Genomic DNA, 14,320 nt, shown 5'->3' on the forward strand with positions numbered 1-14,320 from the left:
GTCACTGTTCCTGAACCTGGTGGTGTGGGACTTCAGGCTTCTGTACCTCCTGCCTGATTGTAGCTGCAAGAAGAGGGCATGGCCCGGATGGTGGGGATCTTTGATGATGGATGTTGCCTTCTTGAGGCAGCACCTCCTGTAGATACTCCCGATGGTGGGGAGGGATGTGCCTCTACACTGGAGATACCCAATGCAGATTGAGTGAATGCTTTGCAGAACACCTCTGTTCAGTTCACAAGGGGCGCTCTGAACTTCCTGTTGTCTGTCACTTTAATTCTTCATTGCTTCCCACTCTGAGCTCTTTGTTTTTGGAATTTTACACAGTTCCAACAAAGCCCAATGTAAGCTCAAAGAACCACATATAATCTTCCATCTAGATAAGCTACAGTCAAAATACTCAACATAAATGCAACAATTTCAGATAATCAGCCTTTCCAGTTTGCACCAGGAGACTTTTCAAGCGGTCTCTTTTATTTCAGGTTTCCAGCAACTGCTACCTTCTGAATGTTGGAACTTTGCCTTCTCCCTCTCCCCCAGTCTCCCTCCATTTTATACCTCTTCCACACAGCTTAGCTGCCATTAACAAGGCTCCATCACACTTCCTCAGCCAACACCAACCTGTGTCGTGCTTCTCTGCTGCTCATGAGCTCATCACAGATATTTCCATTGTTCTCTCTATCCCTGCCCCGTTCTTTGAAACTTAAACTTTGTCTGTTCTCTAACATATCCCTGCAGGATGTGTTGGTGAAGTGGGCTGAGAAATGGCAGGTGGAGTTTAATTCAGACAAATGTGAGGTGATGCATTTTGGGAGCACTAATGAGGCAAGGACACACACAATGCATTGCAGGTCTTGGGGAGTACTCAGAAACAGAAAGACCTCAGAGTGTATGCCCATAGGTCCTTGAATGTGGCAACGCAGGCGGATGGGTGGTTTGGAAAGCACACAGGATACTGGTCTTCACTAATCAGGGCACTGAACACAGAAATAAGAAAGTTATGCCCTGACTTTGTAAAACCTTGATCAGCCCTCAACTGGTGCAGTTCTGGTCACCAAGGTATAGGAAGGATGTGATTCAGTGAGTGGACAGAGATCTGAGAAATAGAGTAAGATATGGGAACATCTGAAATTGTCAATTTTCACAGGGAAAAAAATCATATTTTGGAGATGGTGAGTGGTTGCAGAGCTCTGAGATGTGGAGGGATCTGGGAGTCCCAGTGAATGATTCACCGAAGGACAGCATGCAGGGAGGTTAGTGTTTATTGTGAGGGGAATGGAATGCAAAGATAGGATGTCTCAGGGCATCGGCGAAAACGTGTGGAGAATTGTGTCTCAAGGAAGGATACACAAGGCACTGGAAGCAGCTCAAGAGGGGGTTTGTTACTCGACTAATTCCCGGGATACTAGTCTTACAGGGAAAGAATTCCGTGCGGGTTGTCTCACGAGGAAAGGTTCGACATTCTAGGTTTATCCACAAGGGTTTAGGAGAGGATGGACACAAGGTGAAGTTTACCCAGACCTCTGACGAGCTTCCCACAACCACACTTTCTGTTTTTCAATCAACAACAGAGTGACTGAACTGTTCCAGTTATTAAAGGTTATGGATTTGTGGCAAATTAGCTCAAATCTGACAAACCAGACTGAATCTTTGACGAGGTGAGAGGGTAATGTCTGTGACCCAGGAGCTTTGTGGAACACGAAAGGCTGTGTTGGGTTGTCAAAGGAGCAGGGAGCTGTTGTGGACTCACCGTGCCAGTGTGATCAGTGCCTGGGCTCCTGTCTGACCCTGAAGGGGTTAGGATGACCAGTGGTCACAGCCATTGGTCAGGGGAGGGACAACAGAGAGAAACAGCACAGAAACAGGCCCTTCAGCCCACCAAATCTGTGCTGTTCATCAGCCAGCCGTTTACACTATCCTATATTAATCCCATCTTTATTTTCCCCACATTCCCACCAACAGCCCCCAGATTCTACCCCTCACCCACACACAAGGGGCAATTTACAGCGGCCAATTAACCTACCGACCTACACGTTTGGGATGTAGGAGGAAACCGGAGCTCCTGGGGGAAACCCACGTGGTCATAGGGAGAATTTGCAAACTCCACACCGACAGTGCCTGAGGTCGGGATCGAACCAGGGTCTCTGGAGCTGTGAGGCAGCACCTCCACCTGTTGCACTGCTGTGCCTCCCTAAACCGTCTCCCTGTCGGGGACCTGAACCCGAGGGGCAGTTCAGGGTGGAGGTTGTGTAGAGGAGAGGGGCAGTGACAGGGTGTGGGGTTGTGTAGGGTGAGGGAGAGTCAGGGTGTGGGGTTGTGTAGGGTGAGGGAGAGTCAGGGTGTGGGGTTGTGTAGGGTGAGGGAGAGTCAGGGTGAGGGGTTGTGTAGGGTGAGGGAGAGTCAGGGTGAGGGGGTGTGTAGGGTGAGGGAGAGTCAGGGTGTGGGGTTGTGTAGGGTGAGGGAGAGTCAGGGTGAGGGGTTGTGTAGGGTGAGGGAGAGTCAGGGTGAGGGGTTGTGTAGGGTGAGGGAGAGTCAGGGTGTGGGGTTGTGTAGGGTGAGGGAGAGTCAGGGTGAGGGGTTGTGTAGGGTGAGGGAGAGTCAGGGTGAGGGGTTGTGTAGGGTGAGGGAGAGTCAGGGTGAGGGGTTGTGTGTGCCCAGGGGAAGTGTCAAGGTCTGGGATCCTATGGGGGAAGTGACATCATCGGAGTGACGTCCTGGAGAGAGCGGGATGGGGAGGGTAGGATTTCCCGGGGGTGGGGGAGGGTCAGTCGGTGGGATTCTGTGGGTGAGGGTGGGGAGTGTGTGAGGTGAGGGTGGGTGGGGAGTCTGTGAGGGTGGACAGTGGGTGAGGGTGGGGAGAGGGTGAGGGTGGGTGTGGGTGTGGGGAAAGGGTGGGTGAGGGTGAGGGTGGACAGTGGGTGAGGGTGCGGAGAGGGTGAGGGTGTGTGAGGGTGGGTGTGGGTGGGTGCGGAGAGGGTGAGGGTGGGGGTGGGTGGGTCAGTGTCTGCGGGGACAGTGCACCACTGTTTACCTTCTTTCACACTGGTGAACGGGACTGTGAACTGCCCAATGAAGTCGTTGCTGGAAGACGAGTCGTAATCTTCGACCAGGAATCGGATTAGCGCCAGCTCGGGAACGCTGATTGTAAACCGGAGCGCTTCATTCCACACCGGGTTAAAACCTGCAATTCCACAAAGGACACAGCGACCGTTAACCGTCTGACACCGGGAAGCACGGGTCTGTTGGGGAACGGACTGCTGTCTGACACAGAGGCCCCCGTGGCCTCACTCCCCACTGGGGAGACCCCACCCATTCTGGGAGATGGGACTCTGCCACACTGGGGGTGTCTCTGTGCACCTCCGGTCGATGAGCAGTCGACCCGGGACCAGGGGAGGGACGTGGTTGGGGACTCCCTCACTGGCATCTGTAGGACCAGTCTGCACACTGATTCCATCATGTTTTCTTTCAACACAGGAGGCCGTTCGACCCATCGAGTCAATGCCAGCCCTCAGGATTCAGTGTGAGAGAGGACTAAATGAAACATATAATATTCTGATGGGTTTCAACAGGGTGAGTGTGGACAGGATGCTGTGGGAGAACCTGGAACCAGGGCAACTGTTTAACAACAAAGGCCCGTCCATTTAAGACGTGGCTTTTTTTCCCCCTATCAAGAGCATCATAAATCTTTGGAACTCTTTTCCTCAAAGGCCATGATCTCAGTAGATGGAGGAGCAGGTTTGAGGGGTTGGTTGGCTCTTTCTTGTTCCCGATTTGTAAAACACAGGAGGCCATTTGGCCCATCAAACCCGTACCAGGTGCTAGCACCCCTTCACTTTTCCAGAATCCCATCAACCCCTTTGATTGTTTTGCCATGGCCACACTGGGCCAATCAACACAACCTTGTGGTGTGGGAGGAAACCGGAGCACCACATGTCACATGGAGAACGTGCAGACTCCCTACAGACAGCACCTGCGGTTGGGATCGAACCTGTATCCCTTGAGCTGTGAGATAACAGTAGTAACTGCTGAACCTCTCTGAAACCAGCAAGATCATGTGTCCTGATTGTAACAGACAAGGACACTTGGACCTGATAACATGAAGACTACCAGGACAGTTCCATCGGAATGTCCCAAGTACATACTGCGCATGTCTTTGGCGAATTCCTTCTCTCCATAGAAAGTGGATCAGTGGATCAGTGGATCAGTGGATCAGTGGTTCAATGGTTCAGTGATTCGGTGATTCAGTGGATCACCACGTCTCTACCCGTAACCGTAATGGCAGTTATGTGGGATCTATTTGCAGACACTATTACTCCTGTTCCAACTCCAGAATTTACTACCTATCCCACCACTGACAGTATAACTTCCTCCCGTTGGGAAGGTGTTGTACACACATCATCACCCTACCGTTATTTTCAATGTGTCTTGTCCTCTTTGTGGCGTTATCTTCAGGCACACCGTGCACTTCCACACGCACCAGGGGGTCCACTATGGAGTTCTTTTTGTCCTTATTCACTTTAGGGAGCTGCTGAGCTGTAATAACCTGAACAGATCATAGAATCAGAGAAGGTCCCGGCACAGGAGGCCACTCGGCCCAACACGTCCACACTGGCTCTCCAGCCCTTCCTGCATTCCCTTGTCACAGGTTCCACATGTTTATCCACAACGGAACCTGCCTCCACTTCTGCCAGCAGGTGTGTTCCAGATTCCAACCACACAGTGCTGGAAAAAAGATTTCCATCGCTCTTATTTCTCTCACCCGTTATTTCCCACCTGTGACCTCTAATCCTTGAGCCTCCACCAATGGGAAGCCTCCCACTCTGTCCAGACCCCTTGTTATTTTATACACTTTTACCAAACCTCCCATCAGCCTTCTCTTTGCTAAAGAGAACAGTCTCAGGTTCCCCAGTCTATCCTGTAACTGTGGTTCCCCATCCCAGGAATTGTTCTCCTCGATCTTTCCCACAGTCTCTCTGATGTCCTCCCATCCTTCCTCTGATGTGGTAATCGTTATAACTACACTGTAGTTTGTGCACTTTTCTGTAACTCCCTCCATGTTTGGCTCCCTGTATTTCCCCCACTCGCTGGTGATGTGTAGAACACACTCAGCAGTGTCATAGTCCCTCTATTATTTCATAGTTCTAGCCCCTGTTGCAGCTCTCTCTCTCCAACACTGTAATACTCCCTTTAATCAACTCTGCTACCCTTCCTTCCTTCCTTCCTTATCCTTCCTGAACACTTCTTATCCAGGAATATTTAACAGCCAGTCCTGCCCCTTTTGATCTGAGTTCCCATTATTGTGATCACATCATATTCCCCTCTCTGGGGACACACAAGACACTGCAGATGCTGGAAATCTGGAGCAACACACAAGATGCTGGAGGAATGCTCTGATACTCCCCTCTCTGACCTGTACTTCATCAGCCTTATTCACCGCACTCTGCAGATTCACATGCACACATACCAAACCAAAGCTAGATGGTCTACAATTTCAATGTTCAGTAAAATTGATCTACTGGCCGAATCGGTGGTTAGTGAACATGGAGCGGTCCCCCTTTTCTTTGCCTTAATTTTATCTTATCATTTTTCCTGACTCTGACTTTAATTTCTGGTGCACTTTTGTGCCTATGCACTGCCCCTTCCCACTGCACTCTGGTTATGATTGCCCCTGTCACTGCCCTGCACACTGCCTTCTTTTCCTTCCTGTATTCTGCTCCACGTTAGAGCACCATTTGGAATATCTTCTGACATTATCTGAACAGAACACTTACTGTTCATGTGAATTCTTGCAATTTTGATCAGGGTATTAGTGGCGAATTGTGTCCAAACCATCAAACTGGTCTTTATTTGTCTTCTTAGTTTCAGTGTAAAGAAAGGTGAAAAAGAGGTTTCCCAGATGTGAGAGGTCTGATTTAGAACATAGAACATAGAAAACCTACAGCACAATTCAGGCCCTTTGGCCCACAAAGCTGTGCCGAACATGTCCCTACCTTAGAAATTACTAGGCTTACCCATAGCCCTCTATCTTACTCAGCTCCATGTACCTATCCAACAGTCTCTTAAAAGACCCTATCGTATCCGCCTCCACCACCGTTGCCGGCAGCCCGTTCCACACACTCACCACTCTCTGAGTAAAAAACTTACCCCTGACATCTCCTCTGTACTTACTCCCCAGCACCTTAAACCTATGTCCTCTTGTGGCCACCATGTCAGCACTGGGGAAAAGCCTCTGACTATCCACACGATCAATGGCTCTCATCATCTTATACACCTCTATCAGGTCCCCCCTCATCCTCCGTCGCTCCAAGGAGGAAAGGCCGAGTTCCCTCAACCTGCTTTCATAAGGCACGCTCCGCATTCCAGGCAGCATCCTTGTAAATCTCCTCTGCACCCTTTCTATGGCTTCCACATCCTTCCTGTAGTGAGGTGACCAGAACTGAGCACAATACTCCAAGTGGGGTCTGACCAGGGACCTATACAGCTGCAACATTTAATCTATCCCAGTTCCAGCAACTGAGCTAATCCATAACTGTGTTGTTTGTAGGAATTCAATCTATGGTAATTAGCTTTTCAGATCCATTCCCAATCACACAAAGTCCACCATTGGTAAAAATACTGTGGGGACAGAGACACTGCTGGATCGAGGAGGGTGGTCATCTCTGCTTCACCCATCACCATCTCGGTGTTGGTGCAAAGGTAATGGATTTTAATTTTAATATAATAAATGATTGACCTACAACGAACTTCCCACATCTACAACAGGATTGGTGGTCGGGTAAGGAGACCTCCCAATGGTGGAGATCTGTTGGAACCAAGGTCCCCGGGTTGACGAAGTGAACTACTGTGAGTTCCACTTTGCAGAATTTTAATTTGGTTCAAATCCATACAACGGGAGATTTTGGGAAACCAAAATGGAATTAAATTTACATCAATGATCAGCTGCGTCTTGTTGAGTCCTGCTGCAGGTCTTGGTCTTGCAGGGTCAAACAGATTAGATCTGTTCCTCATGAAGCTGGGCTTCAGGATGTAGCCTGACCGACCGTTCTGTCGAAACTTCCCCTTGTTTAGATCCATCTCCATTCCGGGCTTCTGGAAATTCAGGGCCACTGCATGAAAATAAAAATTGTATCTCTGAACCAAATGGGACCAATAAACATCTCAGCAGGGATGAAACACAAGCCTGTATTCCCTGAAGTACCAAGGGCGATGGCTGAGACTTTAACTATTTGGAAGGGAAATGGCAACGTGGAGAGAGGAAAATCTTTCACAGTGGAGGGGTCAAGGGGTCAGAGACGGGGGGGAGGGGAACAAAATCAGAGCAGGGTCCTTTGGGGGGGGGTGTTGCTGGGAGCCTGGGAACTCGCCTTCACACATAAACTGGAGGAAGAGCAGAATTAAAGAAAACCAGTTGGCCCCTTGTGTCCATGTGGAACTCTCTCTCCATGTGGTAGACACTGGCTCAATGTACCGATGAGGTGATAAATGTAGGGTGAATGAAACTGGGATGTCTGGATCCTTGACATCTAATCGCCTCACCCCCTAAAGCACTTTCATTCATTCAAGTACGGTGCCAGATTTTGGAAATTATCCCAATTGGCTCAAATCTGATTTACCCATGTTCCGATCAGTGGTGATGTAATGATAGTGGTGAATGATGATCAACACTTTAAGGCTGTCGGTCCTTTATGAATTATGTCGTGTGGCTAACTGTTTGCTGGGTTGCAACGGTGTTTATAGAAAGTTCCAGAGGCAGTCCGTGAAGAATTACAAGATGGTTGCAGAATGGAAGGAGACCCTTCGTCCCACTGAGTCTGTACTAGATCCATTCATCCCACTGAGTCTGTACAAGACCCATTCTCGTCCCACTCCCCCTGCCGTCCTGGGACAGTGTGGTCCAAACCCCAGAAACCAGCTGCAGGAAAGTTCTTTCTCAAGTCACTTCTGGTTCTTTTGCCAATCCCCTTCATTCCCCGCCCCTGGCTCCTGACCCTCCGCTGTTCGGAACAGATTCTCTCGATTTGCTCTGTTCACACCCTTCATGATTTTAAACAGCTCCAGCATCTCTGCTCTCAACCTGTTTCGTGGAATGTAATCCCTGCTTCTCCAGTCCACCCACGTACCTCCTGCCCTTCATCCCCAGAATTATTTTGATAAATCTCTTCAAACCCTTTCCAAACTCTTCACATCTTTCCTTAAGTCCAGCTCCCAGATTGGACGCAATACTCCAGTTGTGGCCAAACCATTAGGTTGGTCATGATCTCCTTGTTCCCAAACTCCATTCTGTTTATAAAGCCCAGGACCCTGTGTGTTCTTACCGTGACCTTCTCAACCTGCCATGCTACTTTTAACAAACTGTGCACAAGGAGCTCCAGATCTCTCTGTCCTTCCACCCCCTCTACAATCGTGCCCTCTGGTTTATTTTCCGCCCCTCACCCTTCCTACCTTGCACTCCATAACATCAGTTCCACCTGGCATTACCCACCAGTCCACCAGCCTGTCTGCACCTCCTCCCCACAGTTCACCACCTCTTCCAACTTTGTGTCACCAAGAACCTGTGAATAAGTTGACAGGTCTTGTCTTCACCTCTGACAAGTTTCAGTCTGTACACTCTGCAGCAGACTTCCTTGAAGTTAGGACTCCACTGAGCTCACACACTGTACAAATACCTCATTATTTTCATTTAATTTATATCAGTCATTCTCAAGGTTGCTCTTCTTTTCAGAAGTAAACACTCAATCTCTTCATTTTAATTTGGGTGGTCTGATTTTGACTTGAATGTATGTGAACAACACGAGCAGATGTGTGACGTCTGACCTAGTTGGCATCCGGCATTCCACATCTCCTGGGGGTTGTAGTTGGAGGAGTCGACCCGGGAGCCTGTGGGATAAATCCTGGACAGCTGCATAGTGTTGTAACGCACAAAGAGCCTCCCTGAAAAACAAGTGAATCACTGTTAGAGGCAAGATTTCACATCTGGAGAATGATGGAGTGATCAGTTGTCCTGGTGAAGTTCTGGTGCAGAGCCACACATGGTACCGGCAGCCATGGCACTTATGTTTCTGCTCCAGTTGGGGTTTCTGGTCAGTGTTGACCCCAGACTACTGATGGTGGGGGATTCGATGATGGGATTGACTTTGACTAGTAGGAGTAGGTGGTTAGACTGGTTAGAGATGGTTATTTCCTGACACTTCTGTGGCACATGCGACTTACCAGCTGTGTCTGGGTCTCGCAGCATGCAGCCATGGATGGCTTCATTGCTGAGGAACGGAATGGTGAATAGATGTTAACAGCCACCCCTCGTCCTGACATTATGGGAGGAGGGTCAGTGATGAAACAGCTGAAGATGGTTGGGCCCAGGACACCACCCCCAGCAAGTCTGGTGGTGATCCTGGGGCTGGGATAATTAATCCCCAACAGCCACAAATGGTCCTCCTTTGTGGGAGGTGTGACTCTGAACGGTGGAACGGTTGGCCCTGGAAGCCCAGGTTTACCACAGCTCTGCAATGCCACACTTGGTCAAGTGTTGCCTTGACGTCAAGGACGGTCACTCTCACCTCTGAAACTCAGCTCTTTGGTCCACATTTGGACTCAGGCTGGGATGAAGTCTGGAGATGAACAGTCCTGGTGTAATGCTAACTGGGGATTTGTAAACAAGGTATTGGGGAATAAGTGATAACTGCCAATGACACCTTGCATCACTCTACTGATGAGTGTAACTAGACTGGATGGGCAGTATCAGCTGGACTGGATTGTCCTGCGTTTTGTGAACAGGATGTAACTGGGATCTTTCCTCATGGTTGTGTAGATGTCAATGTCATGACTGTACTGGAACAGCTTGGCTAGAGGCACAACTTGTACTGGAGCAGAGGCTTCAGTACTACAGCCAAGCCGTTGTATGGTCCTGTTGCTGTAATAATGCTGTCAGCTGTTTCTTGTACAGCACAGGAACAGGCCCTTTGGTCCACAATGTTGTGCCGAACTAATTAAACTAATAATTAAACTCCTAACCAAATTAATCCCTTCTGCCTACACAGTGTATACGTATCCCTCCATTTTCTCCATGTCCATGTGCCTGTCTAAGAGCTCTTAAATGCCTCCATCATATCTGCCTCCACGCCCACCCCTGGCAGCGCACTGCAGGCCCCCACCACTCTGTGTAAAACACTTGCCTCGCACATCTCCTTTGAATATACCCTCTCTCACCTTAAATACATGCCCTCTAGTATTAGACATTTTGACCCTGGGAGAAAGATACCAGCTGTCTACTCTGTCTATGCCTCTCATAATCTTATAAACCTCCATCAGGTCTGCCCTCAGCCTCCGACGCTCCAGAGAAAACAACCCAAGTTTATCCAACCTCTCCTTATAGCTCATACCCTCTAATCCAGGCAGCATCCTGGTGAACCTCTTCTGCACCCTTTACAAAGCCTCCACATCCTCCCTATAATGGGGTGACCAGAATTGAATGTATTGGTCCAGATGCAGCCTAACCAGAGTTTTATAAAGATGACACATACTTATGTGATATATATAAAAGAGTTGGATGAATACGGATATGAGTTGATCAGTAAATTTGCAGATGGCATGAAAATTTGCAGAGTTGTAGACAGTGACGAGATCAAAGGATGCGACAGGATATAGATCAGTTGGAAATATGGGCGGAGAAACGGCAGATGCAGTTTCATCCGGACAAGTGTGAGGTGTTGCACTTCGGGAGGTGAAATGTAAGAGACAGTAAATTGCAGAACCCCTCGGAGCATTGATGTAGAGGATGTTGGGAAATAAGCCCATAGCTTCCTGAAAGTGGCAACACAAGTAGATAGGGTGGTAAAGAAGGCATACGTCATACTTGTCTTCATTGGCTGGGGCATTGAGTATAAAAGTTGGGAAGTTCTGCTGCAGCTGTATAAAACTTTGTTTAGGCCACTTTTGGGGTACTGTGTGCAGTTCTGGTCACTATATCACAGGAAGAGTGTGTAGACTTTGGAGAGAGTGCAGAAGAGGTTTACAAGGACGATGCCTGGATTAGAGAGTGTTAGCTATAAGAAGGGTTGGACAAACTTGGGCTGTTTTCTCTCGAGCGTCGGAGGTTAAGAGGTGACCTGAAAGGAGTTTATCAAGTGATGAGAGGTGTAGACAGGGTAGACAGTCAAGGTCTTTTTCCCAGGGTGGACGTGTCGAATACTAGATGGCATAGATTTAAGGTGAGAGGGGGAAAGTTTAAGGGAGATGTGTGAGGCAAATTTTTTTCACATAGAGAGTGGTGGGTGCCTGGAACACACTGCCAGGGGAGATGGTGGAAGCAGATATGACAGCAATGTTTAAGGTTTCATTTAGACAGGCACACGAACAGGTAAGGATGTTTAAATTGGCATCATGTTCAGCATAGACATTGTGGGCCGAAGGGCCTGTTCCTGTGCTGTACTGCTCTGTGTTCTATCTGCCTTTTTAACCATGTTGTTGACCTTTACGGATGTGTGGATGTGATCCAAGGTCCTTCTGTTCCTCTGATCTTCATTGCTCTTCCCGAACACAACATCCCACACGTCTCTGGATTACACTCCACTTCCAACTTTTCTGTCCAGCTGACCTAACCACGAGAGTCATTGATTCCAACAGCAGAGAAACACCTCCTGTGGCCCAGGGAGTCCTCACTGACCATCTGCACCAATCCTACCCTCACCCATTTCATTCCCCCCCCATTCCCCTCAACTCCCCCAAACTCAACCCCTCACCTACACACGAGGGGCAACTTACGGCAGCCAATTACCCGACCAACCTGCTCCTCTCTGAGGCGTAGCGTAAATAGTATTTAACTTAGGAAAAAAAATCCCATTGCCATGTCAGCCTGGTCTCCGTGGCTGCAGAGAGTTTCTGAAGAGGCATCCTCAGCGTCTTTCTGTGAACCTGCGGGAAATGGTGAATGGATGCAGCCGAGGTGTTCTCCCCGGAGAAGGCTGGGAATGGTAGGAAAGATCCCAGGGCTGCAACAGGCCGACTGGCTTCTCCATATCAGGTAACTCGAGGTGGGCAATGAATGAAACCATGACAACCTTCGTCCAGTTCTGGTCCCAGAAATGCTGCACTGCTGGCAACCTGCTGCCAAGGTCCTAACTCAGGAATTCACTCCCCAAGCCCATCCGTCTTTCATGCAGTCAAAACTTTCCTCGTTGCCAAGCTCAAGGCCATTTTTGTATCATCTACAGACCTCTTCATCGTTCTCTCCATGCTTAGCACGAAGTATTAATATTTACAGCAAGAAGCAAGGAACTGTGGAACCAGCGGTAAGAGTTGTCCCATCGCATAAATGACTGCTCTGGTTTTGGGTCCAATTTACTGCTCTGCTTGGATCCCTTTTGTTACTAACCTACACTGTGGGACCCTGTCAAAGACTTGATAAAATCCATGCAAGCCCTTGTTCCACATGGCAGGCGCGGTAGTGTAGCGGTTAGCGTAACATTATTACAGTGCCAGCGACCTGGGTTCGATTCTGGTCGCTGTCTGAAAAGAGTTTGTACGTTCTCCCCATGTCTGCGTGGGTTTCCTCCGGGTGCTCCGGTTTCCTCCCACATTCCAAAGACGTACGGGTTAGGAAGTTGTGGGCATGCTATGTTGGCACCAGAAGCGTAGCGACACTTGCGGGCTGCCCCCAGAAAACTCTACGCAAAAGATGCATTTCACTGTGTGTTTCGATGTACATGTGACTAATAAAGATTATTGAGCAGAACGACAGCATTTTCAGCAACTGTAGTTGTACACAAGGCAAGAGATGGGATCTTTTAAAAATAGACTAACAATGAAGATCAGTTAGTCTTTGCACGTATTTACTGGTTGTCTCAGTCTGAAATTGGTTGCGACCTGATTACTGATGACAGTGCAAGCTGTTGTTCAGTGGTGGGGTTTGGTCCATGTCGGACAGTTCCCCTCCTGTTCAATCAGGGTTTTCATTTCCTCAGACAGAAGTAAACGATCCCACTCCACAGTTCTGAACGTAGTCAGGGAATATGGGCAAATATTTATCTCTTGGTGTTTCTGGAACCTTCCTGTGCACAGACCCTGCTTCCTTTCCCACATCACATCAGTGACTTGTCTCCAAAAGGGCTACACTGGTCCTTGGACCACTCAAAGGTCAGGGTGCAATACCACCAACAGGGCCAGAGCAGCCAGAGGGATCTGGGCCACAGGCTGTTCCACAGGTTGATGAGGAGGAACACCCCAGACACATCGATGAGAATGGTGCCTACACTGGTGTTTCTTTCACTGAAGCAGTGGTCTTACCTGACTCATTGATGAGTTTCTTTGCTTTGTTCTCAGAAAAGGATGAGAGCTCACACACGCACATCTTACTCCAGGCATGCTGGAAGCTGTGAAAATGGACAGCCTTGCAGTAAACCACCAGGTCTGAGAACTCCTCTGACAGCTCCCCAACTGCCCCCTGCAAATGCACAGGAAGGATAGTTAGATCAAACACTCAGTGGATCCCTCACACCCAACAGATCCCAGGCACCCAACCAATCCCTCACACCCAACAGACCTCAAACACTCAGCCAATCCCTCACACCTAACAGACCCCTGGCACCCAACAGACCCCAGACACCCAGTATAATTAGAACAAGCCTGTTTTAATTGAAGGGAGATGTGATGTAATCGTTTGTCCATCGGCTCTGAGGAACAATGGAACATTTTGCTGAAGTTCCTTAGGGGCCCATGTACTCACTGTCATGGGCTGTTCACTCATCCACTGAGCTGAAGGACACAAAGATCTCGGTCAAGGCCCCAGCAGTCTCACCTCGTACCTCTCTCAGTAACCTGGGATATATCCCATCAGGCCCTGGGGACGTATCCACCTTAATGTTCTTCAAGAGACCCAACACTACCTCTTTCTTTATCTCAAATTGCCCGAGCATATGAGCACGCCCCACATTGATCTCACTGTCCTCCACGTCCCTCTCCTTGGTAAATACCGATGCAAAGTACTCATTTAGGACCTGGCCCACATCCTCCGACTCCAAGCACATGTTCCCTCCTTTATCCTTGATGGTCCTACCCTCTCCTTAGTTATCCTCTTGCTCTTGGTGTAGGTGGGATTCTCTTTAATCCCACTTGCCTAGGACTTTTCATGGCCCCTCCTGGCTCTGCTAATTCCCTTCTTGTATCTTTTCTAGCTTCTTTAGAATCCTCAAGGGCCCTGTTTGATTTTAGCTTCCTAAACCTTACATACACTCCCTTTTTCTTCTAGACTAAATTCACCACCTCTCTCAACATCCAAGGTTCCCTCACCCTGCCGTCCGTGTCCTTCCTCCTTACTGGAACATCCCTGTCC

General features: G+C 48.9%; 1 protein-coding gene across 2 annotated transcripts in view; it reads right to left on the reverse strand.

The window, feature by feature from the left end:
* LOC127582872 (1-phosphatidylinositol 4,5-bisphosphate phosphodiesterase delta-3-like) overlaps positions 1-14,320 on the reverse strand; it is a 113,715-nt gene that overhangs the window by 3,588 nt on the left and 95,807 nt on the right. For both annotated transcript variants that reach the window (XM_052038490.1, XM_052038489.1), the window contains exons 10-14: positions 13,276-13,432; positions 8,812-8,928; positions 6,925-7,103; positions 4,405-4,540; positions 3,029-3,178 (exon numbers count right to left, since the gene is read on the reverse strand). In XM_052038490.1, coding sequence (XP_051894450.1) covers positions 3,029-3,178; positions 4,405-4,540; positions 6,925-7,103; positions 8,812-8,928; positions 13,276-13,432 — 739 coding nt within the window. The remainder of the gene's footprint in view (positions 1-3,028; positions 3,179-4,404; positions 4,541-6,924; positions 7,104-8,811; positions 8,929-13,275; positions 13,433-14,320) is intronic.

This window comes from Pristis pectinata, chromosome 25 (genome assembly GCF_009764475.1).
Source record: "Pristis pectinata isolate sPriPec2 chromosome 25, sPriPec2.1.pri, whole genome shotgun sequence".
NCBI lineage: Eukaryota > Metazoa > Chordata > Chondrichthyes > Rhinopristiformes > Pristidae > Pristis > Pristis pectinata.